The sequence below is a fragment of the Penicillium atrosanguineum genome (assembly GCF_028827265.1).
Source record: "Penicillium atrosanguineum strain IBT 20685 chromosome Unknown utg000008l_segment0_segment0, whole genome shotgun sequence".
Classification (NCBI taxonomy): domain Eukaryota; kingdom Fungi; phylum Ascomycota; class Eurotiomycetes; order Eurotiales; family Aspergillaceae; genus Penicillium; species Penicillium atrosanguineum.
Genome location: NW_026623140.1, coordinates 434,089 through 461,197, shown reverse-complemented (window position 1 = coordinate 461,197; position 27,109 = coordinate 434,089). Strand labels below are relative to the sequence as shown.

General features: G+C 50.4%; 8 protein-coding genes across 8 annotated transcripts; 4 read left to right on the top strand and 4 right to left on the bottom strand.

The window, feature by feature from the left end:
* Window positions 1-518: 518 nt before the first annotated feature.
* On the top strand, window positions 519-2,497 carry kexA (serine-type carboxypeptidase kexA; the record flags this gene model as incomplete). Its single annotated transcript, XM_056889705.1, has 3 exons — window positions 519-685; window positions 743-1,103; window positions 1,163-2,497. The coding sequence occupies 3 exons, from the start codon at window positions 519-521 to the stop codon at window positions 2,495-2,497; spliced, it is 1,863 nt and encodes a 620-aa protein (XP_056736196.1).
* Window positions 2,498-2,787: 290 nt separating this feature from the next.
* On the bottom strand, window positions 2,788-4,053 carry cia1 (iron-sulfur cluster assembly protein CIA1; the record flags this gene model as incomplete). Its single annotated transcript, XM_056889704.1, has 1 exon — window positions 2,788-4,053. One exon carries the CDS (start codon window positions 4,051-4,053, stop codon window positions 2,788-2,790), a length of 1,266 nt encoding a protein of 421 aa, XP_056736195.1.
* A 1,186-nt stretch (window positions 4,054-5,239) lies between these two features.
* N7443_009647 (uncharacterized protein) lies at window positions 5,240-11,301 on the top strand (the record flags this gene model as incomplete). The annotated part of the gene is made up of 2 exons (XM_056889703.1): window positions 5,240-7,587; window positions 7,629-11,301. The coding sequence occupies 2 exons, from the start codon at window positions 5,240-5,242 to the stop codon at window positions 11,299-11,301; spliced, it is 6,021 nt and encodes a 2,006-aa protein (XP_056736194.1).
* A 660-nt stretch (window positions 11,302-11,961) lies between these two features.
* N7443_009646 (uncharacterized protein) lies at window positions 11,962-14,520 on the top strand (the record flags this gene model as incomplete). Its single annotated transcript, XM_056889702.1, has 1 exon — window positions 11,962-14,520. The coding sequence occupies one exon, from the start codon at window positions 11,962-11,964 to the stop codon at window positions 14,518-14,520; it is 2,559 nt and encodes an 852-aa protein (XP_056736193.1).
* Window positions 14,521-15,208: 688 nt separating this feature from the next.
* Window positions 15,209-18,136, bottom strand: N7443_009645 (IQ calmodulin-binding motif domain protein; the record flags this gene model as incomplete). Its single annotated transcript, XM_056889701.1, has 1 exon — window positions 15,209-18,136. One exon carries the CDS (start codon window positions 18,134-18,136, stop codon window positions 15,209-15,211), a length of 2,928 nt encoding a protein of 975 aa, XP_056736192.1.
* A 1,071-nt stretch (window positions 18,137-19,207) lies between these two features.
* N7443_009644 (glycoside hydrolase family 127 protein) lies at window positions 19,208-21,421 on the bottom strand (the record flags this gene model as incomplete). Its single annotated transcript, XM_056889700.1, has 7 exons — window positions 19,208-19,227; window positions 19,287-19,503; window positions 19,563-19,784; window positions 19,840-20,265; window positions 20,323-20,653; window positions 20,706-21,059; window positions 21,123-21,421. 7 exons carry the CDS (start codon window positions 21,419-21,421, stop codon window positions 19,208-19,210), a joined length of 1,869 nt encoding a protein of 622 aa, XP_056736191.1.
* A 609-nt stretch (window positions 21,422-22,030) lies between these two features.
* On the top strand, window positions 22,031-23,991 carry N7443_009643 (uncharacterized protein; the record flags this gene model as incomplete). Its single annotated transcript, XM_056889699.1, has 8 exons — window positions 22,031-22,068; window positions 22,123-22,286; window positions 22,347-22,440; window positions 22,490-22,546; window positions 22,612-23,098; window positions 23,155-23,526; window positions 23,587-23,715; window positions 23,770-23,991. The coding sequence occupies 8 exons, from the start codon at window positions 22,031-22,033 to the stop codon at window positions 23,989-23,991; spliced, it is 1,563 nt and encodes a 520-aa protein (XP_056736190.1).
* A 587-nt stretch (window positions 23,992-24,578) lies between these two features.
* N7443_009642 (RING finger and CHY zinc finger domain-containing protein) lies at window positions 24,579-26,857 on the bottom strand (the record flags this gene model as incomplete). Its single annotated transcript, XM_056889698.1, has 3 exons — window positions 24,579-25,158; window positions 25,209-25,573; window positions 25,625-26,857. The coding sequence occupies 3 exons, from the start codon at window positions 26,855-26,857 to the stop codon at window positions 24,579-24,581; spliced, it is 2,178 nt and encodes a 725-aa protein (XP_056736189.1).
* Window positions 26,858-27,109: the final 252 nt, after the last annotated feature.

Genomic DNA, 27,109 nt, shown 5'->3' with positions numbered 1-27,109 from the left:
CAAGTTATAGACGAAGACAAGCCAGGATAAACCTCTTGAGCCCAAAAAGGCCGTGAATAGTGGCGCATCTATAGACCGCTGAATCGGGGAACGGGGCATTCGAGTCCTAGGCCCAAGGTTTGGTTAAGTATTCGTATGTCATTATCAAAACATTGTAGTGTGTATCCTTGTAACTTACATGTAATACGATAATCAGACCGTACATAGTAACGCCGCGCCGAGGCCACGCCAGCATCTCCTGGAATCTGGACTCCGCCCGTTCCGCTTCTTTGACTTACTCGACCAAACTACTTCGCATTTTCTTCTTCTATTCCTTCAAGAGTGCACAGCACTCTTTTAATACCAGCTTTCCGCCCACTCCCCCTTCCCGCGTCCGACCTCCTTGCTGATCCGTCTCCGGATTCGATGACCGCCTAAGCTGTGCTCAGTCCGCGCGGACCTGTCTTGACACGGTTGACGAGCTATCCCCTGACGAGATCCTATGAGCTCTATACTGCCGACCTTCTAAAATACTCACCATGCCCTCCTTCGCTCGCTCGAAGAGGGGCGGCGCCTTAGCCATGCTGTCATGGACGCTTTCCTTGGCGCTGAGCCCGGTGCTATCCGTGGCCAGCTCAGCTGCCGATTACTATGTGCACGACCTGCCTGGAGTTCCGGATGGACCTATCTTGAAGATGCATGCGGGGTAAGTCGATGCGATTGCAATCACGCGACACGCGACTAATCGGGACAAACTGTACAGACACATTGAAGTAGACCCTGCGAGCAATGGCAACCTCTTCTTCTGGCACTTCCAGAACCAGCACATCGCAAATCGACAGAGAACTGTTATTTGGCTCAATGGTGGACCCGGATGCAGCTCTATGGATGGCGCGCTGATGGAGGTTGGCCCTTACCGACTCAAGGACGAAGAGACATTGGAATACAACAAGGGTTCTTGGGATGAATTCGCCAATTTACTCTTTGTCGATCAGCCTGTCGGCACTGGCTTCAGTTATGCCAATACCGATAGCTATCTTCACGAGTTGGATGAGATGTCGGCCCACTTTATGATCTTCTTGGACAAGTTCTTCGACATGTTCCCGGAGTATGAAAGAGACGATGTACGTGTTTTGATGCGCCGAGGCAGTTTCGGAAGAGGTTGGTTTCTGATACATCACAGATCTACATTGCAGGCGAATCGTACGCTGGCCAGCATATTCCCTATATCGCGAAGGCCATCCAGGAACGCAACGAGGCAGCTGTGGCGAATGGAAAGAGTAAATGGCCGCTCAAGGGCCTGTTGATCGGCAATGGTTGGATTTCGCCAGCCGATCAATATCCCTCCAACTTCGAGTTCGCTCAAAAGGAAGGTCTGATCAAAGAAGACACCCAAACTTTCCGCAATCTCGAGGCCTTAAACTCCGTATGCTTGTCGAGGTTGGAAACTGCTGGCTCCAAGGACAAGATCAATGTCCAGGAATGTGAGAACGTCTTCCAGCAAGCCCTGACACTCACCACTAAGGACGGTATGTGCTACAACATGTATGACGTTCGTCTGAAAGACACCAGCCCCGCGTGTGGCATGAACTGGCCTCCGGACCTGGAATATATGAGACCTTATCTCCGTCGGGACGATGTGGTGAAGGCTTTGAACATTAACCCTGCGAAGATGTCTGGCTGGGAGGAATGCTCCGGTCTCGTTAGCGGCGCTTTCAGGGCAAAGAACTCCCGGCCGTCTGTCCAGCTACTCCCTGGCCTTATCGAATCCGGTATCAACATCCTCCTGTTCAGCGGTGCGAAGGACTGGATCTGCAACCACATTGGAACCGAGACTATGATCCACAACATGAAGTGGAAGGGTGGAACTGGCTTCGAGACTTCTCCCGGTGTCTGGGCTCCCCGTCACGACTGGACCTTCGAGGGCGAACCGGCTGGTATCTATCAATACGCTCGCAACTTGACCTACGTCCTTTTCTACAACTCCAGCCACATGGTTCCCTTCGATCAACCCCGCCAGACTCGTGACATGCTTGACCGATTCATGAACGTCGACATCGCCAGCATCGGAGGTCGTCCGGCCGATTCCCGCATCGATGGCGAGAAGCTGCCTCAGACTTCTGTCGGCGGGTACCCGAACAGCACCGCCGGAGAGGAGCAGCAGCAACAGAAGATGAAGGAGACCGAGATGCACGCCTACACCAAGTCTGGTGAGGCCATCCTCGTTGTGGTCATCATTGGTGTTCTCATCTGGGGCTTCTTCATCTGGCGTAGTCGCCGTGCCCACAGGGGCTACCGCGGTGTGGGTGGGAACGAGGTGAACGACATGAGCAGTTCAGGCCTCGGTCGGTTCCACAACAAGCGCTCGGCCAACGATGTTGAAGCTGGCGACTTTGATGAGTCCGAGCTAGATGATCTCCATTCCCCGGGTATGAACCGGGAGCATTATGCAGTTGGTGATGTCAGTGATGACGATGAAGAAGGTTCTCACCCGCTGCATGAGGGCCATCGATCATGATATGAGCAGCATGCGTTGGGTGTGGTGTCTCGGTTTCTATGTTTTTCCTGATTCCCCCTGGTTTTCTATATGCATCTGTACAGAGCTAGGCGTACCGTCTGATCTTCGATAGACTAATTATATTGAGTGTCATTCAATAATATCTTTTCAAATACGTAATGAACTGAATCTGGAATGTAGAATCATAGGTAAGATTAGCTTGAGATAGACCAATCTTCTCATGTCTATATGTGAATCTCTTTCTATAAGACAAAAGCCTCTATGCCTACGGTTCCAATTGCATAGGTGGCTCATCGCTGCAGCGACCACACCTTGACGCTACCATCATCTGCAGTCGTCACCAAGATCTCCTCCGCCGCACCCTCTGATCCACGATCCGCCCGGTTCGCCCAAGCCACATGATTCATCTCATAGATCCCATGTGCTCCGTCAAAGACGGCAAGGATTGCCCATTCCGTCTGTAATGAAGGCCTTGTGGAAGGCTCGGTCTCCATAGCATCTGAATCGGGAGACGGCGCCACAAGTCGTTCTTCATATACCACAATGCGTCCATCGGCACCGACAGATGCAATGAGTCCAGTCTTTTGGCTCCACGCAACAGCGTAAATAGCCAGCTCATGTGCATGGGGCAGCAGTGCGTCCTCCTCCCACGTCTCATCGGTACCCGAGGGCCGGATAATGCTCGGAATCCCAGTGGCTGCTGACGAGCTCATTCCCGGCTGTGAGGTCTCCTTAGGCAGACGGCACCAAACTCGAACTGTGCGGTCGTCCGAGCAGGAAACCAGTCGCGGCCCGGAAAGAGCTCGTTGCTCTTGCCATTGATTCTGCAGATCGCTCGACTCTGACGCCGGCATGGTCTCAGGCCCTTCCCAGTTAAGGAACCAGACTGTCCCTTCGTGCTTCTTGATACACGCGACCTGGCCCCAGTCATCCAGATCCTCCCGCCACAGCCGAATGGTGTCGTCGTATCCGCCGCTCGCGAGACATTCTTCAACAGGGTGCCATGCAACACATTTCACATCACCGCCATGCTCCTGCATCACAGCGACCGTCTCGAAATTGTTGTCTCCATCGTCCAGATCCTCCCAGATCCAAATCGACTTATCGCGTGCACATGTGGCAAGTAACATCCCCGACGGAGACCACGAAACAGATTTGACTTCGCTATCGTGTCCATCCAGAAGAACGGCAAACCGCCATTCTTCATCTTCGTCGGCGTTTGATCCGGTCACGTCTTGTTCGTCACCATTGATAGCTTCGTTGTTCCTGTAGCTGTCCCATCGTCGCCAGATTCCAACTGTGGCGTCGAAGCTGCCCGTGGCGAGTACGCTCTCGCCCTGTACGTGTGGTTTCCAGGCGCATGTTCGCACGCTGCGCTTGTGACCACCGGTAATGGTTGATAGGAGCTTGAAGTTGGTGAGCGAGTACACCCGCACAGTCTTGTCGGAGCTACATGTCGCAACAATTGGGAGTGTTGGGTGTGGCGCCGTGAGCCATGTCCGCTCTAACGAGGGAGGCGTGAGGTCGGATATGAGGGAAATGCGTGGTTCGGCCATTATGAGGGGTTTGGAGGTTGGAGGTCGGTGACGGAGGGGAATTTTTGGGAGTGAATGTGGGGTTACCAGCGATTAGATAGTGTAGTGGTGGAACGCATGACATAATGAATACAGTTGCGGCCTGAGGTGTCACGAATACCTTAGGTGTAAGCAGCAGCTTCTACATGAGGATAGAGAGAGAAGAGGCATCTACCCAATTCATTCCAGTTTTCACTACATTCTTTCATTCAACATGCTATATTAAGTACATTCCATACGGGCTCAGTCGGGAAAAACCGTACGGCCTCATTTAGGATTGCTGTGTCCAGGATTGCACGTACGACCTCACGGCCTCACCAAGGACATTCGCGACCTCCCCTAGGACGACCTCTACTACGTGCAGGTTGTGTGTGTGTTGTTCGTTGGTTGCTGTTGCCCAGTCTGTATTGTCAGACAGCCATCGAGCCATCCCCTTTTCATATTGGCGTCCCCGGGAAGGCTCGTTTTTGTTAGGGCACCTCACCATACGAAGGAACACACGTCTGAAGGGTGGCGATCGCATTTGACCCTGAAAAGGCTATCAGATTGTACGAGATCTCAAGCGGGAGATCTATCACAATCACCAGTGATAAGGACGATATATTCGGCACAGACAACCAAGAGGGGTTAGCCGAGATGCAGTATTCGCCTGAATACACCCAGTTCCTACGGGGGATGCTATCTGATTGGTATACTGGAAATGCAGTAATGCTTCGGAAACTACTGAAGATGCAGCCTATCCAATTGAATACTATAGCCGAGCAGGGATGCCCTGGTATCCGATGGCTGTGGCACTCTACGACTCAGCTGATACTAATGCAAACAATTCTGCAATATAAATTGCAGCAAAAGGAAGCGGCCTTAACAAAAAATTACACAAGAAGAAGAAGAATTATTGAAGAGACACGACAAAAATCATAGTGAACAGAGTCAACATTTCTTTTCGGCCGAAAAGCTATCTCCTTTCTGCGAGCGAATAGCAGACCACGGCGCACCAGATCTCATGGCCCCTGAGCTACCACACCCTGAGGGTATTGCACCTTTCACTGATTACCGAGAACCAGCACCAGAAAGGTCCGAGTCGGTCCACAGCGGTGATAGTCATGCGGATCATGAGCACCAGCCAATACGATCACCCCTAGCCGAATCATCCCGAATAGTTCAGACAATGCCTATCCCTTACACAGTCCAAGTTCCTCACTTCTCCGCGTTGCCAGCTCCAGGATCCCCAGGGGCACCATACTTTGACGAGACGGATGTCTCTGAGTTCCTGGAGAAGCTGCAGGATACGTGTTTCAGGTGTGGCGTTAAAAACAATGAGGATATCATGGGTATATTGCCTCAATACTGTGCAAAGGTCACCAAATCCTGGGTAAAGAGGCAGAGTTCATGGCTGAAAAAGGACTGGGATACCTTCAAGGAAGACTTCTTGGAGCACTTCTATGATGACGATAGTGAGCAGCAAAGGTACACGAAGACATACCTTCAATCCCTCGCCCAGGTCAAGCGGACAATGCAAGACAATATCCGTTCGTACCTCAATGAGTTCGATGATATATCTGGTCGTGTCCACTCAAAAGGCGAGGTTAGTGATGTGGATAGGGCAAGCCTCCTTATCCAAGGACTTCCGCAGCAGCTCAAGGAGAAGATTATTAGAAGGCATTCTCGCAAGCAGCTACCAAGAGGGACTTTGATCACGTATTCGGAGGCATATATAGCGATCAGATCGTATGTTAGAGAGGAAACTGATATTCAGAGGATTCTTTCGACTGTCGAATCTCCTCCGAATAGTAGCAAAAGTGCTCAGCAGCTTCATCCCCCACAGACACAGCATACTACCGCCGCAAGGCCTCAGGAATATCGGCAACCTATTACTATCCAGAGCCAACGCCAGGACGACCAAGATAGGAAACTCAAGGAAATGCAGTCTCAAATGGAGGCACTTGCTCTCAAGGTGCAGGCTGGCCGAGATATGAGGAATGATGTTCGGTACGAACCAGACAGGAGAGGTCCTTCGAACGGTCTTGGAGCCAATCCTCCACCGAGATGCTGGACATGTGGAGGCGCCCATTTCTCTCGACCAGACCAATGTGCGGCTATTCGCGACATGCAAGGTCGTGGTATCATGCATTATGATGCTATGAATCAGATGGTTCTAGGCACTATTGAGCAGCCAGGACCGAGGTTGCGTGTGGTCCCAGGACAACTGAACCAACAAACCTTTCAAGCGCAGTATGATAGCTGGAAGAATCAGGGATCGTATGGAGCTACTACGCAGTCAGGTAGTAATGCTGTTCGCGCCACTATTCCGGTTTCAACTCATCCTACGGACCCAAATGCATCACAGCAACCCATATATTTGAGTGATACAGCGACCGACTTATACCCTGCGCCTGTTCGATCTGTAACTGCCACCCTTCTTGGTACGGCACCTGCATGGGAGAGGCTCGAAGAAAGTGAGGATGAGGAAGCGATCATTCCATACGGCGCTGTCAACGCTATTGAAGGTCGTCCGGTAAAGCGACGCAGAGACCAGGACATTGCTAGAACAAGGAACTCCCAGACTGGTAGATACCAGCCTCACGTTGAAGATGCCGATGATGATGTGATGCAAGACGAGCAGCCCGAAGAAACTCAAACCGTACGGCCTCAGCGGGAAGCTGTTCAGCTGCATAACCACGCCCCAAGGAGGATTCGCGGCCCTATCGATCCAGACATTGTTCAGCGGAGATCACAGCTTTCGGATGTCGTGATGCGAAAGATATGGGACACAGAAATCACTCTCACGATTGGTGAACTTGCAGGAACTGCCCCAAGGATACGTGCAGGTATGGGTAAGGGTGTTAGCATGGAGGTTATCAACCAGCGCATAAACGAAGTCCTCTCACAAGCACAGGCGCAAACGAATTTCACTAGCGCTTCCCTTCCAAAGCAGATAGAGGATAAGATCGGCCAGATTGTGCGAGATGCTGTCGAGTACCATCAGGAAACTGGTAGCCCTATCTATGTCAAAGACCTCGCCGCGAAAGTGAACTTCCAAGGCGTCCAACTGTCAGGCGTACAGCCAGTGACCTCTCCTCGGGAGTATTCCAGAGACCTCCTTTTTGTCACAGTTTCCGTCGGCGGGCAGGTGGTACGAGCGTGTATCGACATAGGTTCGTCGGTGAACATCATTCGCAGAGAAATCGCACACTCCATGCAGGCACAGATGAGACTGAAACCAAGACTGAAGCTTGTACCTGTTGATGGAGGAGAGTTCGCAGTAGGTGCATGCATTGAGAGTCTACCGATCAATGTAGGCGATGTTGTCACAGAGTCTCATACCATGGTCGGTGACGGCTGCACGAATGATCTGCTACTTGGCAGAATCTGGGCAAAAGATGCATTGCTGCAAACCTCTGAGAAGGGAGATGGAAGGGTTATTTGCACGATATCTAGTCATGATCGCCGGAAGCGTGTCAGCTTTGAAGCATACCATCCGCGGAATGGAGGCTCCTTCTATGAAGACCAACTCTGGCCAGACGAACATGAGGCTGCTGATTTAAAAGCCTGAGCAGGTATTCCACAGCCACCGCAATACCTGCTCTACCTCTGGCGGCCAAGTCTTTCGTGCAGTCCATTCGTCTGTTAGCACCCTCAAATGTTGTGAATGCGTTAATTATCAAAGAAGAAACCTCAAAAACACCAAGAAAAGATGAAAATAACAAAATACGGAGGCATGGGGAGAAAGCGGGGTCGACACCGCTAGGAGATCGTTTTTCGGCCGAAAAGCCACCCCCCTCCCGCAGCGCCTTATCTGTCTGGCACTCCGCGGAGCCTCACCGCCAGTATACCTGGTCAAGCACCACCCATTTCGATGAGGTTGAATACCGCACCTCTTTCACAGCACATAACCTTCTGGCAAACCCGAAGCAATGGCCAAGCAACGTTTTTCGGCCGAAAAACCAAGTCCTCCTAGGCGCACAGGTCAACACACTATACAAACGGAAGGCGGACAAAATTCAACCTGTCAATTCGTCTGATTCAGATGGCTCAATTCCTGCTGGTAACCCTGACTGGCAGAATGTGTGTCTTGAGAAGTATCATTCCAAGTACCGTGCTACGGACACACCTTCGGAATTCGATGACCTACTTCGGCCGCGTATTGCAACTATCGCAAGAGGAGCCAGGCTAACGCCTGAACGAGAAGAGTCGATGCTCGTTGGTAGTGGTCTGCTTCCGAAGGAAAAGCTACTGCTACGTGAGCTACTATTTAAGAGAGAAGGGGTGCTTGCATGGTCCTGGGAGCATATGAGCCGTATTCATGAGGAAGTTATGCCCGCTCAACGCATCAAAACTATACCTCATGAAGCATGGCAACACCCAGGTTTCAAGATACCGCGTGCTCTCGGACCAGTTATTAACGATATGCTTCGTGATAGACTGCGGAAAGGTGTTCTCGAACCATGCGATGGCCCGTATAGAAACCCTTGGTTCCTAGTGAAGAAGAAAAGTGCAGGCAAGTACCGGTTGATCAACGCCGCGATGCTGATCAACAAGGTTACAAAACGAGATGCCAATATGCCACCTGATGCGGATGAGTTTGCTGAAGAATTCGCTGGACTGGCCCTTACTTCTTTAGTTGATCTATACTCCGGTTACGACCAGATTTCCCTAGCCGAGGAAGACAGGGATCTCACCGCGATTCAGACTCCACTAGGTCTGCTACGCCAGACTACAATATTGCAAGGCGCAGCGAATTCGGTGGCACAGTTCCAACGCGTGGTATCATGGATTCTGCAGCCTATCTTTGGCACCATTGCTAGGTCGTTTCTTGATGATGTTGCCATCAAAGGGCCTCGGACCAGGTACAATGACGAGTTTGCAAAGCCAGGGATTCGAAAGTTTGTTCTAGAACACCTACAGAACCTCGATGAAACGCTATATCTTTTGGAGCTCGCCGGTGCTGCTGTCTCGGCGGAGAAGTCCCAATTTGCTATGTCAGGAATCGAGGTTGTTGGATGGATATGCGATATCCATGGGCGTCGCGCTGAGGAGAACAAGGTCGCAAAGCTTCTGGACTGGCCCACCCCATTAAATAAAGACGAACTACGTTCGTTTGTTGGCCTTGCTGTCTACTTCCGTATCCTAGTGGCCGGCTTTCAGATCATTATGGACTGCCTATACGCCTGTTTGAGGAAGAATACCCCCTTTCAGTGGGGAGCAAAGCAACAAGCTGCATTTGATACGGTTAAAGAGCTACTCTCAAGCTTCCCCACAGTGCTTCCGATCGACTATGCCTTCCAACCGTTGATGATTGTTGTTGCGGTAGACGCGTCTGGGAAAGGATGGGGTGCTGTTCTGATGCAAGAAAGAGATGGTGTGAGGAAGCCCGCACGCTACGAATCAGGCGCATGGACAGAGACGCAACTCACATATGATGCGGGTAAGTTGGAATGCCGCGCAGTACTGATGGCACTGAAGAAGTTCCGGCACTGGCTATATGGTATCCACTTTGTGCTAGAAACAGACGCGAAAACTCTTGTTTCGCAACTGAATCGTCCTGCTACCGACTTGCCAGGTGCTCTTGTTACTAGATGGATGGCGTGGATCCGTTTATTTGACTTTGACGTCAAACATGTTTCTGGGCGGAAGAATGGTGCGGCAGATGGACTATCGAGAAGGCCTGCTACTAAAAAAGAGGTCCAGCAACAACAGCAAGAGGTAGACGTGGATGACTTCATTGATGCAGAAGTGTCTTACCTGCGAGCGAGCTGCTTTCCTGCGCGCGCTACTATTACAAATGGCGACGAAGAGCTCGCCGATAACCCTGCGACCCTACCACTGGAGAATAGCTATTCGACCGAATCACAAGATATAGCTCGCTACCTGACCACGCTTCGGCGCCCGCCGGAGATGTCCCGCAGTCACTTCTACTATTTCAAGAGGAAGTGCCTAAAGTTTGTTGTTCAAGATAGTCACCTTTTCTACCGGCATAAGGGAAAGACAGAGATCATGCGGCGTGTTCTCGACAAGAAAGAAGACCAACAAAAAGCATTACATGGCGCCCATACTGAACTATCTCATAAAGGACGAGAGGCCACCTACGCCTTACTGAAACTTCGGTACTACTGGTCCCGTATGTTCGAGGATACGGTTACCTTCGTGCGAACATGTGTGGAATGCCAGGCGCGTGATCCCACCCGTATGCATGAGCCTGCCGTCGCTTCAAAGAACCTGAGACTATTCGACAAGTGGTTTATTGATACAACCCGTATGCCAGATGAAAACGGCGTCAAGTCTGTTGTCCAAGGAAGAGATTCTGTTAGCGGCTGGGTTGAAGCAAGAGTTTTAGTCAGTGCTGACTCTGAAGCTATCCAAGCTTTTATTCATGAGGATATCATTTGCCGCCATGGCTACCCCCGTGAGATCGTCATGGACGATGGACCTGAAAACCGTAGCAAGACACTGAAGTTTCTTGAAGACCGCGGCGTTAAGAAGGTCACTATTTCCGCATATCATCCTGGTTCGAACGGTCCTGTTGAACGAGCAATGAGGACACTGAAAGATGCCCTTTCCAAGATGACAGGTGGATACCCAACTGGTGACATATCTACTCCGAAAAACCGATGGAGGCCTCACTTCCATGCCGCATTGATGGCAGACCGTGTGACCGTTAACGCTACCACTGGAATCAGCCCGTACTATTTCTTGTTTGGTATCCATGCTGTTTTGCCTGTCGAATTGGAGATACCCACATGGAGCACACTACCTTGGGAAACTGTCCAGGACAGATCAAGTCTCATAGCAATGCGCGCACGACAAATCGAAAGACGGGAGAAAGACATTGAAGAAGCCATCCTGCGAATGAATCGTCTCAAGGAGAATAATGCAGGATACTTTGATGACCACCATCGCACTCGTGATGCTTCCCTGAAGAAGGACGATTACGTCTTGTTGCATGATAGCCAGAGGTCTTCAGACATGACATCTATTCAGAAGCTCCGCTTTCGATGGCTTGGACCATACCAGATCGAATCTGTCAAGGGAAATGGATCCTATTCAATCAGGGAGCTTGACGGCACTGTGCTACGCCATGTAGGAGACAAGAATGCTGATGCGATTAACGGCGACAGACTCAAAAGATTCTACCCTCGAGGAATAGGGGATTCCAGTGAGATACAGAGTGTTGCTCAAACTGGTCAGCTTCGAAAACGTAGACCAATTGGTCGACCTCGAGCTGGACAATAGTTCCATTATCCTACCGTTCAGTGGGCCATTATGCCGACGCCTTGAGAAGCTTTTTTCGGCCGAAAACATTATTCGCCCTAACATCTGATTACGCAACACGATCATTGACTTAAATTTGCACTATAAATTGATCTTTTCCGCCTTTTCAAATTCTTCTTTCTTCTTCACCTTACCTCCATCCACATACTGGAGGGAGAAGACCCTTGGGCTATGGCTTCAAGTTATCGATCAGGAAGACGAGCATGGTTCAAGGGTAGTTGAAGTCAAGTTCTCACCTAACGTCGTTCGCCTCGACATCGCCATGAGGCATGAAGCCGAGAACTACATGACACCTCCATATTGGAGCATGGCCCACTCGAGTCACCCTGTCAAGCAACAACATCGTTTTTCGGCCGAAAAACAATCTCCTTCTACCCTAGAATAGCCAAGGGACGGCTGTTGTTACATAGCGGGGGCGAGGGCAGAGTACACTCCTTTATTGCAGATTTCCTTTGTTTATTGCTAGTTTCAAAGACCGTGTGGTACACATAAAGCTACTCACTCACCCTCTTTAAACCTCACTTCCTCATCTTATGATTTTTCACTTCACTTTATCACTTCACGAATACCCCAAATCCCCGCATACCTCCACATACGAATCCTGACCATCGAGCCGCTACCATGAATAACGATAGTGAGAACGAGAGCCTCCCACAAGACATCGAACTACGAGGACAGCATATTGCCACGATCGAGGACGCACTCCAGTTCCTACGGGGCTGTGAAAAGTCTGAGGCATATCTGCTCGCGACCCAGCTATTGGAGCACTTGCTTGGCAGACATGAGAAGGTGGAACGAGCCATCGACCTGCTGTACAACTACGTCGATAAGGAAGAGCTATGGAGAGGACAGGAGGACCACGCAGATTTCCGAAGAAGATGGCAAGAGGGCCAGAGAATACAGGCACGACGTATCCAGAACGATGAGTACCTCACCTCAAATAGGCAAAAAGCAATTAATGCCTGGGGAGAAGAGCAAGCGAATGCCTTCTTCGGGTACCTATCGACACGTTCAATGGTGGAATTGGCCAGCAAATTCATCACAACTGGTCTCAGTTACGAGCATGTCCGGCTTTCGATCAATAATGAGGTTATCTCACGTCTATCATCACCAGGACGAGGGGTTCGCAACACCAAGGGTATCATACAAGGTGACCTTACGAAGGCCCTTCACCGGAAGTGTTTGCAGCCTCTAGTGCGAGAGACCCTTATAGAGTGCGGGCTGCAACTAGACCAGGATGGATATTGCTGCGCGACCGGCAGAGGAAGTGACCTTGCCGCTCTGACTGCAGAGCCACATATGTCTATTGTTGAGACAGAAACGGAAGATGAAGTTAACGCTAGTGCTGGTGATGCTGATGCCTTCGGTGATGCGCAGGGCACAGTCATTTACCTTGAGGAGAATGATGAGGGAGGCGATGCCGCCGACCTAATGTCTATCTGCGGTGTATCTGATATGTCCTCTGAGCTGTCGGAGGCGCAGTCATTTCCAGATGACTTCCTGTCTGGAAATGACGAGGAATCTGATTCCTCGCAGGGCAAGAAGAGACAGGATGCTGAGTGTGGCTGCTCCGTCAAAAGAGCTACTATGAACAGAATCCTAGCCCTCCCTGCAGATGCAACCAATAGACAGAAGTTGGTGGCCTTGAGAAGCCTTGGCAGACTGGCCTTATGTGACCTGGAGTCGATCTTCACGAAAAATGTGATCTGTATGTCTCATGCAAAGAGGGTGTTTGAACTGTTCAATATGCGCAGCGCTAGCAAGAACCATACCGCGCTTGCTAAGAGAGTTGACTTCATCTACCGACATATTGATGACTGGGATACCTTGGTGAAGACGCACTTAGCCTGGTTTCGGCCGAAAAACGGTCTCAGCTGTGATCCCCCGTTAGACCTCTATCGTTTCAGACACCAGCCTGCCCCGCCATTGGTCGCTGACTACAATAAGATGACCTGGCTGTCCTTCGAAAGCCTCTACCGAAGAATACTGCCCACTCCCGAACCAACCGCCCCTCTGGCTACTGAGCTATTCCAGCAGATGACAGAGCGAGGGAGTGTGGTGATTCCGCAGTTGTTTGGTTGGTTGAAGGAAGATTTTGATGGCAATCATCCTGGCGGTCTACTGGCTCTTGCACACGAGGAGATGGACATGTACAATTACCATTATCTACCTCGCACCGGTAAGCCTCGTCTTGGGTGGTTGAGGAATATGTGGCATGGTATTATCCAGCAACTGGTCCGCCAGGACCCGGCGTACTATGCATGCTATGTCTTCTTTCGACCAGACCATGCTCACCGACTGATCTCCTTCCCGTACTACGCCAAAAGTACCATGCCTGGTGAGCAGACTCGCTTTAGGCACATTGATGTGAATCTAAATGATCTATTCCAAACCGGGCGGGGCCACGCAATATTGCAAGGCAGCCTGTCGTTAGATGATGAGGATGAGCAGAACTGTACTGAGTTACTGTATGGCATGCACCGCCATATTCATGAGTGGTGGGCAAGTGTGCGTGATAGGATGGAGACCACAGATGGCTACGTGCAAAAGATCGATGGCAAGAACTGGACCAAGGAGGATGCCGCAAAGTATGGCGCAGACTGGGCCAAGGAGGTCTGTATGGCTGGTGATGTCCGAATCAGTCTGCCAACACTACCCCATGGGTCGACAGGCCCTGCAACCAAGAGACGGAGATGCATTTTACCATGGTTTGTCCGTGTTAGAGATGACCATTCAACCCTAGATACCCCGGAATCTGGCACTTGGGAGGAAGTATCCGCAGCGCACAGAGACCTCATTCAAGCTACTAGAACGCCTTCAGGGTTCACTAGTAGTAAGTATGGGCACCTGCAGTATGCATTCCCTGCGGCACCACGGTTCCACGGTGAGGGTTTGATCTCTGACTGCTTGGTTGGCCGTGCTCGATGGACTGATCCTGGTGTTTCGACCGAGCTGGATGTCCTCTTCGGTCAACATGAGGCCGCTGCAGCCGCCTACATTGCCTCATGGAGAAGACATGCGCAGCAGACGTATGCCGACCTATTCCTAGAGATGATAAAAGCCGAGAAGCAGGCATTCGGTAAGGATTCTTTCTTTCGCCGCAAGGAATCCGGGCTGCCCATTGGCCCTCCACAGCCAGAGGTTACGCAGTTGGAAGCTGATGACAGTGGTGATTCTTGATGTCTCAGTACTCGCGATGAAACTGGTGAGAGTTTAGATCAACCAAGGGCCGGTTGATTTATGAAGGGGGGTAGTATGTAGTGGTGGAACGCATGACATAATGAATACAGTTGCGGCCTGAGGTGTCACGAATACCTTAGGTGTAAGCAGCAGCTTCTACATGAGGATAGAGAGAGAAGAGGCATCTACCCAATTCATTCCAGTTTTCACTACATTCTTTCATTCAACATGCTATATTAAGTACATTCCATACGGGCTCAGTCGGGAAAAACCGTACGGCCTCATTTAGGATTGCTGTGTCCAGGATTGCACGTACGACCTCACGGCCTCACCAAGGACATTCGCGACCTCCCCTAGGACGACCTCTACTACGTGCAGGTTGTGTGTGTGTTGTTCGTTGGTTGCTGTTGCCCAGTCTGTATTGTCAGACAGCCATCGAGCCATCCCCTTTTCAATAGTGATTATCAATATCAATATCAATATCAACATCACGTCAAGTCAAGTCAAGTCAAAAACATCGCCTCACGGCTATAATTACTCCTGGCCTCATATACAAATAGCGATATTCTTTCCTGCCAATCTGCCTTAATCAAATCCCGGGGGTCAAACATCCTGCGCCAAAAGACAAAAGCCCAAACCACAATCATTATGACCACCATGATATTATATATGCCCCATTGAAACGCCGTTACTGTGAGGAGGCGCCTTCTTCATAAAGACGCTCGTAAACTGCTCCATGACAGAGCCAATCCACCTCTCTAATCTTCTCTAATTCGTCCACGAACTGTCCGACTTCATTGACAAACTCGGGCATACCTGCTCCTGCCAGGCTCTGGCTTGCGGTGGTTGTCGCACGCACTCTCTCCGAGGCACTCGAGGCGCTGAGACGAGATAAAACGTGACTCCGCAGACGTGAGAGAATCAGCTTCGCCACAGGGTCGGAGAAGCTGGGTGCGGATGGGCCGCTAACTGAGGATTCCGGTGTGGCTCCCGTTCTCTCTGATGTGACTTGGACCGAGGCCCCAGGTGCAGCCACGGCACTTGCTGTTGCGACTGGAGCAAGGACTCGTCGAATGGTAGCTGCGAGTTGTGCGCTAGCGTTTGGCGGCATGGGATGCGTTGACTGAAGAATGGACTGCACGCGTTCCGCACTGATCTCATTGAAATCCAGTGAAAGAATACGATCCGCCTCTTGCTTCCACTGCGACCGGGCATCCCGCTTCAGGAGGTTTTTTGCAGTCAGTAAGATAGATGCTGTTGCCACAATGCGGAATGCCTTGGCATGCAGGCGCTCCAGTCGCGAGGTATCCAGGCCCAGTGTCTCAGGGATCAAATCCTCGGACACAGTAGCGTTACTGAGCACTAGATCTGCGAGCCCGTGAGCATATACTCGCGTGACAGGTGGGCGAGGCTCCCCATGGATATTTTCCGGGTCTCGCTTCTTCATCTCATCGACGATAAACTTCCGATGATTTCGCCAGAAACGTCGGGTCTTGCCCAACCCGATTGTCCCATCAGAGACACTCTGGTCAAAGGTCCGTTGTTCATACCCGGGAGCTTCTTGAATCAGCTGTGGGGCCGCGATCTGGATCATGAAATTCGTGTGATCCAGCGAAAGCAGATCGATCATACTCATCAGCCTTGCCAGACGATCGATAGCATCGCCCGAGCTGTCTTCGGCAAAGGCTTTGACCACCGGATCGCGGTATGGTGCACAGAGTCGAGGCAAAATAGTGTTCATAAAGTCGAAGAAATTCTCATAAGAGAATGACCCGGCTTTACATTGGCTCTCAACCAGCTTCGGGTCAAGAACCTCGCTGATAAGCACGTATAGGGAGTTTCCAGGTTGTAGCGAGCGTAGAAGGCGATCTTGGATCACGGTGGCCATGGCCACAGTCCAACCAGTGCCTTGTCCAGCCTCGACATCTCGCCTCATCTGATCACATAGATGCTCCATGATTTGTCTTCGAGGGTATGTGTATAATGCCTCTTCAATCTTGTATTCTTTATTGAGCAGAAGCTCATGTACCAAGACCCGGTTCTCGGGGAGGGCCGTGAGGATCTTGGTGAACCGCTCATGCGGAGAAGCTCGTTGCTTGTCCAGTTCCTGGAGAACGGCAGCATCAACATTGTTGAATGACTCACTGTTAGGAGATGTGACGCTCTCTGCCAAAACACTCCCCGATGAGGGTGCTGCCTCGGCGGATCGGGGAATGGCCTGCTTAGTGGAACGCTTCTTTTCTTTCTTGGCCTTCTTCAGTGAGTCTCGGATCATCTGCATAGCACGATCAGAGCCTGCAAGCCGCTTGAGTCTGGCGAGAAGTAGTATTTGGTTCTGACGAATACCCTGTCGGTAATCCTCTGCGACACCACCGGCTGTATCACCCTTGACAGTCTGCCAAATAAGTTCCAACTCAACAAACTGAGCAAGCATGATCTCGATTAAAACAGTCGAGTCATGAGATTTCCATGCATGGAACGCTGAAAAGAAAACATTGTAGGATTCACACATGTTTTGCAGGTCTGCAGTGATCACAGTTGGCGAGCAGCAGCCCGAGGAGAGTAGCGCAGCGACTTGCTCAAAGGAAACCAGCACTTCGCGTGCCTTACCAATCAAGTCCTGCTCCTGTTCGCCATCGCCACTCAAGACCTCGGCTGGATGGGTGACGATGAGATAGCTGCTGAGGAACGTGCGCACCGCACCACGTTCGCCCAACGCCCCTCCTTCCATGTCCTGCAGCCCGCAGAGCCGAAGTACCTTTGTCATAGTATCGAGAACCTCCCGGTTGGATAGAAGAGCTCCGACTTCTTCAAATGACATCTCCCGGACTCGGTCAACCGACAGGTTGAGTGCCCGGAACTCTTGCATTACGCCCTTTGCATGATGGGTTCTCCAGACGCGCTGGATCTTTCGAGCCGCTCCATCTTGAGTCAATGATTTTGTGACCGCTCGCGCCATTTTCTTCTCTTCGGCAACCGGAAGGCTGCTGGTACGCTGACGCCGATGGGTCTGCTGGTAGAGTGTCCGTCGTTTCTCAGCCTCTGCATGCTTCTCTGCCATCTCCAACCTCAGACGCGCGTATTCTGCAGCTTGTTTCTCTCGCTGGTCCTCGGCCTTCTTCTTGGCCCGTTTGACCTGATCTTCGCACTTGGCGGTGATGTCCGCCAGAAGACGTTCGCGAGCTTGCTGGGCAGCCAAAGCTCTCTCCTCGCTGTGTAGGTTTCTGGTGGCGGCCTTTGCGAGAGTAGCACGCAACCTCACCTTCTCGGCGTGCAGGGCGCGGTCGGCCAGCCTCGCTTTCCGGCTTTCAAGTATGGAGGTGCGACGGAGGTGCTGAGCGATTTGGTCCGCGCCCGGCGAGCCGTTCGAGGAAGCATTTGAGTGCTGTGAATGCAAAGAGGAAATCGAGCTCCGCCGCGAAGAGGCCACAGAGGAGCGCCTCGCCTTGCTGTTGCGACGGTAGAAGCGGGCTGCGATGTGTGGTGGGAGAGTCAGCGGCGGTGCCGGGTCTTCAGATAACATTTCCACGTCCGATTCGGTTACGGAATCCGGGGAAAGGGGAGTTGGACCAGCATCCGGGAGCTGGATCTCGATGTCGGAGTTGCGGCGCATCATCGTCAAGGCGAGAGCACGCTGCGCATGTGTGTAGGGGGTGAGGAACGCGGTGGGGTAGGACTCGACTGATAAGAGATTAGACGACGCGATGAAAGCAGTTCGTAGGGGATTCTGGGACGAACCTCGAAAAGACGGCCTTCGTTATGAATATCTTAGAGATCAAGCGTCACAAAGGATCCAGAAGCTATATGAAGGCCTGAAACAAGGCACAAAGGCGCTTACTACTGTTTGCGTTCGGAAGCGTTGTATCGATATATTCAGACATGAGCTCTGCTTGTATTATAGCAAAGTTGGTTAAGAGTATCCACAGTTAGCACGCTTGGCCAAGTGGTAAGGCGCTTGACTTGTATTCGGCTATCCGCATAGCAATCAAGAGAGCACCGGTTCGACTCCGGTAGTGTGCATTCCTTTTTTTTTTTTTTTTTTTTCAACCGCCCGCCCCCTTCCTTTGCGCTTTTTTTATTTTTTTTTTCCTAGGCAACAGCTTCAGATAGACTGATTACAAGACCAGCGAGAACCACTAATACACACGTTAATGAAAACAGACACACCTTGTACAGGTGGAATCCGATGGCTGCGAACAGAAAGCTATGCCTCAACGCGGCTTAGCTAGTCCGCATCGGGGTTAAATCAGATGGGAGTTGCACATTGTTCTTCTGTTTTGAATATTAATTGTAAGCTAACGTAGTTCAGAACTTGTTTCAGGTTGGTTCAAAAGCTGTTTCTTTGTTTATGGAGCCTGGATCCGGGGATGCTATGCACTGATGTAGCCTCATGGTATATTATCTAACCTTATTCTAGCCACTGTCGATCAGCGCGATCGGATCTTGACTACCTTCTGCAACTGTTGCATGTAAATTATTACCGGCTATGAGGGAGGCGTATTTCAATATCAGGACGACTTTGGAAACGCCTTAAATCAATCATGGTTGGTTGTTTTATTTACTCCTTGGGTGCCACATGCGGAATACCCGTTAACCTTGAGTTATATATATTCGAGCAAGTTTCAAATAATACTTCTGCGTGTCCTCTAATACTCAAGTGTGGAATTCAATGATTTCATATTTCGTTCTATTCCGTGGTCAGCTCGTCTAGCATACATTCAGCATGTTGCGAAGTTAAAGAACTCGCAATCCGACTCTCATCTGACCTCGACCTCCTCGATTGGCGCGCAGATAGTAAGGAATGAAGTGCAATTTTCTCGCCTCCCCGCTGATTTCGTTCTTGGACTCGGCCGTAATTTGGCCATTCCAGGATGACGTGTCGAGGTCCCCCGCCGCACCTTTGTCGGCAACTATAGCCACGTGCTGGTCGGGTTGAGACCGAATTTCTTCCCTCAAATGAGACTCGGGATTGAACATCGTCATCTGTCCCATAATTTAGCCTTGCACGAACTTCAGTCTCATTGATGTCCTAGTTTGCTTACCTTGAAATGATTCTTCTCCCATGGATGATCGATATCCTCAATACAATACACAATAGGCCCACGCATTATGTATACCACAGGTTGCATAGCCAAGGGATGAGGTCGGACTAGTCTTGGCTGCATTGGACAGGAGAAGCGGAAGCTTGGATTATTTTGTAACCATTCTGCGCCCAGATATAGATATCCATCCTGTACATCAAACTGGTCAGGGCGGGGTGTGATCTAGATCATTCCATGTCAGCACTGAAGCATTCTAGCGAGCAATGGTGAATCTAACCTCCCAAGATTTCACCCAGCCAGGGACTCTCAGCCGCAGCTGAATATCCAACAGTGATTGATCTGTGCGTATATCAAATTGCACATCACCCTCCCACGGCCAGTTCGTTTTCTGTGTTATCTCAACTTTCGACTCACCGATCTGGAGAGCAAGAGTAGCCGAAGTGTACAGATGCACATTAACCACGGCGCCACTATCCTCCACTGTATGACTCCAGATATAACCTCCGAGGAAACCTAAGGTTCGAGTAACATTGGGTGGACAGCAAGCACATTCGAACCACTCGTGTCGCTGTGAAAGATCTTGATCTGAAGAAGCCAACTGATTTACGTATGTGAATGCTTTACCATCTAGACTCATACTGGTCAGAACCGCATTGTATAAGCAAAGCTCCATGATGTCTGCATAATGGCCATTTAGTTCCACCTGTAGCAATTTCATTAGCCATAAATGAAATTTAGCCTAGCGTTTCCCGGTGCATACCTGTAGCAAGCGCTCGGCTAGCATCATCACACCAATTGCAGCACAGGTCTCTGCATAGCATCCCCCCTCGTCTGTACCATGGGGCAGAAAGTAGTCCATACCAAAGCCTTCCCACTTTTTCATGGCACCAATTCCACCCGTCACATAGGACTTCTTCTCGATCATGTTTGACCACAATTGATGCAGAGTAGGTAGATATTTAGTACCGAAGTCACTATCGGGCTGTTCGATACGAACCAGGTCTGCAACGGCTGTGAGAAGATACATAGCACGAACAGAATGTCCTTCAACGGTCATTTGGTCTACGATCGGTAGATGGGCTTGTTGATACCTTGTTCAATTGTCAAAACTAGACTTATTTTCAGGAAGGGGCCAGGTCATACCAGTAGCTTTTTGCAGCAGGATAGTACATGGGTAGGTCATGCTCGCTTTCTCCTCTGGCCTCTGCTTCGACATCGTAGTAGTGTCTTTTCTCTTCCCCCCCACTTGCGTTGCCTCTCTCTTCAACGAAGAATAGGGCCAGTTTTAGATGCTTTGGATCGTTCGTCACCTTATACAGACGTAAAAGAGCCAGTTCAATCTCCGGGTGTCCAGGATAGCCTGGAATCTGGCCTTCCTGGTCACCTAAGGTAGCTGCAAGCAGATCGGCGTATTTGAGAATGGGAGTCATCATCTCGTTGTTCTTGTAGTAGAGCCGATGAGCGAGTGCACCTTCAATAAGATGACCTGCGTTGTATCTGGAGGCGAAAGATAATTGTCGGTTTTTGTCACTAAGGGAGACATCTCATCGCAAAACTTACAGTTCGTGCATATCTCTCAGGTTGGTAAAGCGCTTCCCTGGCTCGACAACAGAGTAATGAATATTCAGATAGCCGTCTGGATCCTGGGCCTCACGAATCATCTGGACCAGTTCTTGGACGGCCAGATCAATCTCTGCATCGTACCGGTCTACTAGCAAATAACAAGCTCCCTCGATCCATTTCGCCACGTCGGAATCCCAGAATTGGTGGTTAGGAATGGGGTAGACAGTGGGAGGATCCGAATAGCACGGATGCCATTTGAGCTTAAATGCATCATAGCGACCTGTCTTTTTCAGCATCTGAAGCTGATGTCGAAGCGTCTGAGCTCGAACGACTTCACGACGACGTGCCCAAAAAGACTCTGGCTCAAAGGTCGTGGCAATGAAGCTTTCCTGGGGATAATCCATGTTTACTTCATGAACTGAAAATATAGGGACTCAAAATGAATGAACCGAGTACAACCCGGAACACCCCTGTCCCTTATAGGTACCGAGAGCATCGGGAAGCCCCTCGTCGGAAGCCGAACCGGAGCTGGAGCGACCTGTGGCACACGTAGCGGGCCTTAAGGTAGTCTGTCGTGGGCTCCGCTCGAAACGTGCTCCGAGCGGGATGGAGGGCAAGACTCCGGCGGACGCTCCGGCGGGGGGCAAAGGCCACGCCGGAGATTTAAGGTTGTTGTCAAGCACTTGAGACTTCACGCAACCCCGCATAAACCAAAAGTGCACTGGCTAAGCTCCGAAACCCCGGGAATAATGCACTCCACAGACCTTTGAACATCTGATATGTGGGGTCCCGATACCCCGGGCTTTGCCTTGTATATATAGACCCGTGAGCAACATCGCATGTCCAATGCCCCCATGCGCCTTCTAGAGACCAAGACTAGGATTCAAACCAGCCTTTGGTTCAAGATGGGTCTCGTGGAGAAGTTCCTTCCCAAGGATGACCGGTAAGTACCCTGTCCCCTGTTTGACCAAAAAGTGGGACTGAACCGAACGTACAGCTATGCGGCAATGTTGCTCTATGGCATGGTGTTTTCTACCTGCTTTAATGGATACGATGCTGGAATTATGACGGTGATTCTAGCAGACAAACAATTTATCACATACTATGGAATTAATGCTACCAGGTCCGGCCTGGTTGCTACGATCCCCTGGGCTATGACTGGTAAGTTATATCCATGGCTGACATCAACTCCAACTTGAACCATCCCTAATAGTCTTATAGGTGTGGCCCAGCTTTGGCTGGGAGGATCTCTAGCTGGCTGGCTAGGTCGCCTTTGGGCGTTACGTATCTCGATCTGTATTATGATCATCGGAGTGTACGAAGATGCTATTGCAAAAGCTTGGTCAGGGCTAACATCTACACAGTGTGGTTGAGGTTGTTCCAAACAACTTTGGTGTCTTGATTTTAGGTCGACTCTTGACGTGAGTTCTTTTATCCTGTGTCTGCTTGAAATTTGCCGAAAATTCTGACCGGTCTTATTCATCAGTGGTCTAGGCTTTGGCTGTGTCTACATCGCCACGAATCTATACGTCGCCGAATGTGCTCCAACAAAGCTGAGAGGTAGTTTCGTGGGCACTGTATCCCAGTTTGGCTACCAACTGGGTACTCTCATTGCCTTCTGGGCTGGCTATGGGATGTCCTTCCACAAGTCTCCTTACAACATTGCTTGGAGAGTGTCAAATATTGTTCAGATTCCGATCGGCCTGGCCTTCATTGCTGTCTCGTTTTGGTATCCCGAGAGCCCCCGTTTTTTGCTGGAAAAGTACCCAGAGACACCTGAACGATCTTTACAGATGTTGAGCCGACTTAGGTCTGGGGCACCGACTGATGAACGGATTCGTACTGAGTTCCACGAGTTAGTGGCATCGTACGAGTTCCGTCGACGGTATGATCCTGGCTATATTGGTCTTTTCAAGGATAAGAGTATGCGCAAACGCCTTGCATATGGATTCTATGCAGCAGGTCTTCAGCAGGTATGGCATAGCAGGCACCCGATGTCCATATTTCAAAGATACTTACATACTTTCAGTGTGGTGGTATTGCTGCGCTTACAATGTACGCCACCCTCATCTATCAGAGTCTCGGATGGGACGCTGGCTCGCAAGCATTGTCAATCAACGGCATTCAGTCTGTCCTCCAGTTACTCATTGTGTTGGTCAACACTTTCACCGTGGAAAAGTTTGGTCGACGGGGCTTACTAATGGCTGGATTCGGTATTCAGTCACTGGCACTATTGATCATGTCTTGCCTCACCACGGCCTTCCCTTCCAATAGAAACAAGGCGGCTGCTGTTGTTGAGGTTGCTATGCTCTTCATTGTGGGACTGACATATTGCTGGTCTAATGGTCCCATCGCGGCCGCGGTAGTCTCAGAGATATTCCCCCAGCATGTTCGAGACAAGGTAAATTTGAGCTAATCACGGGCAATGGGAAATAATTGCTGATATTTTCATTCTTTCTAGGGCTTTGGTCTTTCGATGCTTGGCCAAACTTGCTGGCTCATCTTGCTAACCCAATCTTGGCCTTTGTTTAATGACAAAGTTGGAGGCCATAGCTACTGGCTATTGTTTGGACTGAATGTAATGGCTGGAGTGAGTTGATCCTATGCCCTCATGCGGGCCCCTTACTAACTTCAATGGTTTAAGATCTCAGTTTATCTCATTCTCCCTGAAACAAAGGGTATCTCACTGGAGCGGATGGAGAAAATATTCGGTGGCTTGGATCATGTCGAGGCAGGCGAGTGTGAAGGTGGCTCCGAGAAACGAGAGGCGATGGCCAATGTTGATGAAGGAGAAAAGACCCCAACAGCCCATGTGGAAGATGCACCTAGGCAGGGCTCGTCGGGTCAAGAAAGATCGATAGTCTGATTTACCGGTTACCATGATCTATGTAGCTCTGAGAGCAAGTTTATTCAAAATTAGATGGAATGATTCGAACGCAGTTCATTTCAGTCGTGATGCTAATGCGGAATTGAAATTGAAATATGCGAGTGCCATGCCGGTGAAAGCAGGCTTCTATTGGATGCCAAACGGAGCGACACCGGACGGGAAGGATGCAATCAAGAAGTATCCGAAGATCCAATGTCTGCCAAAGTGCACGATTTTGCTCCCAGTCAATGCTGTGCTGTGTTGTGTTGTGTTGCGTGGTGCCGTTCCAATTTTTATTGGAATAGCACATATGCTGAAGAATCAAGCCTGGTGTCATCAGCTTGCTTATCGAAGGCTTCTTAGTTCCTCGCCCAAGAGCCATGGGACAATGTCCGTACTGCGCTAAAAGTTGCATTGCTTTCCATTTGCATGCATGTCTCGGCCTTGCAGCTCAAGGTCCTGAGCGAGACCATTTGCGCAATAACAAAGACTGCGGTATGCGTACCAATGGGACAACGGCCCAAAAGAAGCAAGTAAATCTATCATATGCGCAGATACCCTTCCTGGAGGCTTGTATGATGCCTGGATCATCGATGGCCAAAAATGTTGATGTGCTCAGCTACTTCGTCTTCCTCCTCTTCGCCACCCTCACCATCCTCTTCATCCGATTCCGAGGAACTACCGGATCCTGCATCGTCGTCTTCCTCTTCAGCCTCGGATGTGCCTTCGGTGAGTGCCGTCTCACCTGCAAGGAATCCATAGCGATCTCGGAGCTTCTTGCTCAAGAAGTTCAGTGCACCATAATCACCCCCATGGTTATCTTGAGATGCACCCCCGAAAAAGGGCATAGAGGATGGTTTCTCTGACTCACGTTCAGTCGGCAGACCGAAGTAGTTGCTGACCACAGGTGAAATGGCGCGCCCATGAGTCATATTGTAGGACACAAATTGTCGATCGGATCCGGCGGCTCCTGGTACGCTGAGTTGGGACTGGGTCGCCTGGCTAGCACTGAGATGCATCGATGCCAATGATGCCGTTGCATCCCCAGGCACATTGAAGGACGACGATCGCGGCCGAGATGAGGGATCCCTGACGCTTTCCTCTTCGAGCGCTTCAGAAACGTCACCTTGCAAAACTCTCAGTTGAGCAGTATTATAAGATTCACACCTACGTAAGTGTTAGCTTATTCGTTCATCACATTTGTCGTAGATACTCACAAATCACACTTCAATCCCAACCAGTGGTACTTGACAGCTGATCTTGCGCCACAATCGTTACAATAGATCAGGCCTTTTGTGTCTTTGAATTCTTCAGGCATGGGTTGGCTTTCAATCGTACGATCGAGATTCCTGAACGTCGATTCCATGTTGGTGATGGTCTTGCTGCAGATAGGGCAACGGAACGAGGTCTTCGAGTATTCTGACAGACATTTGTGGTGGAGACTATGGCCACATCGCATCACGACCACGGTCTCCGGTGAATCGAACATGTAATCGCCACAGATGGGGCAATCGCACTGGGTGGATCTTTCGATACAGCGATGAGTATCCTCGATCGAGATAGGTAAGCATACAGAGCATGTCTAAACAAGTCAGCATTGTAGAAAACATTCTTACTAGAAGTCAAACGATACCTTGCAGTGGAAAAAGTCCTTGCCGAGCCCCTGACCAATCCGACAAATACCACAGTCGTTGCAATGATAAATGCTTTTATTTCCGTCATTGTCCCATAGTTTGCAAATTTCACAAAAATACTGAGCAGTCTGCTCTCCACATTTTCTGCAGTCATACGCCGCGGGCTGGGCATGACCGCATAGCATGCATAGCATGTTCTCGGTGTCTCGGCGTATGAGATGGTGGTCCTCGACTTCATCGTGGCAAAATCGGCATGTGTACCACCTTTTGCAAGTAATGCACTGGAGTTTGACATTCCTATGGTAGTGCTGACAGCCAAGAGACGTCTCCTCCAATTCTTCGGTGTCTGGATCTTCTTCTCCCGTCTCCTCGCCCGTCTCAACCACTGGCGACTCGAGCTCCACCTTCGGAACATACGTAGGTTGTAAGTCCTCCGGAGTGAGTGTGAACTGATGCTCATACTGAGACACCGAGGCCTTTAATGTCGGGCTCAGCGGAGCCATATCCGGCGTACGTTTGCTTCCATGGATTGGCGGGCTTCCGAGCTGGGCCAGCCGTGAAGGGCTAAGCGTGGGGGATAATGCTGCGGCAAGACTCGGGGAAAGGATTCGAGAGGAGTTATAGCTTTCTGTCATCAGGTCGTGAACCATCCGTGCTTTATCGTCGTTGCTGAGGTCCAGTTCGCGAATAACATGAATCTTGTTTCTGAGCCAACCCATCCCATCATCGGCGGGTAGAGATATCGGGCCCGCTTGATCTAAGTTGAATGCATTGTTTGGTGATCGTCCGGGTCCGTCGCTTCTCAACCGCGAGTTGGTAGTCGGTGGCCCCGCCACCTCGCTATGCCCAGATTCTACGTCCGCCGTGCCACGTGTATCGATATCGACATCAATCGTGTGTACAATGTCGGCGGCGCGCCGAGTGGTCGTCAATGTGTCGCTTGGTAGAGGGCTGTTTTGAGGCATTATTCGAACGCCTTCCGGCTCCGAAGTTCGGCCGTCCATTTCTTTGGGTAGCGTTGTGAAGAAAGGCGGCGCAGGCAAAGATCCTGCATTTCCGCTGGTCGATCCCGAATCACCACTATGTTGGCGGGTTGAAAGAGTGGGATCGGGGTGACCGCCGGTTGACGGGATTGTTTGACGTTGAGGAGTCTCCGCTTGGTTGGAGTGGGGAGGGCGGGGTCGGGTGCGAATTCCGAGATCAGTCAACAAAGAATATATGAAGCTGGTCATGAAGGGCCAAGACAGATCACATTGCAATCACCAACCGTTTGAAGGTTGAAGGCGATTTGGAGCAGTTTGGTAATTCGGCAATTTGGCATGTGACGTCGGGTCCATCACATGACGAAGATCGACACTACCAAAGTATCCAAGTATGAGGTTGAATCTACATCTATGAACACTTGAAGGGGGATCTAGCATTTGATTTCTCTTAGCTTGTACTTGATAAACAAGTCTTTTAGATGTTTCGCTTTCGACCAGTTC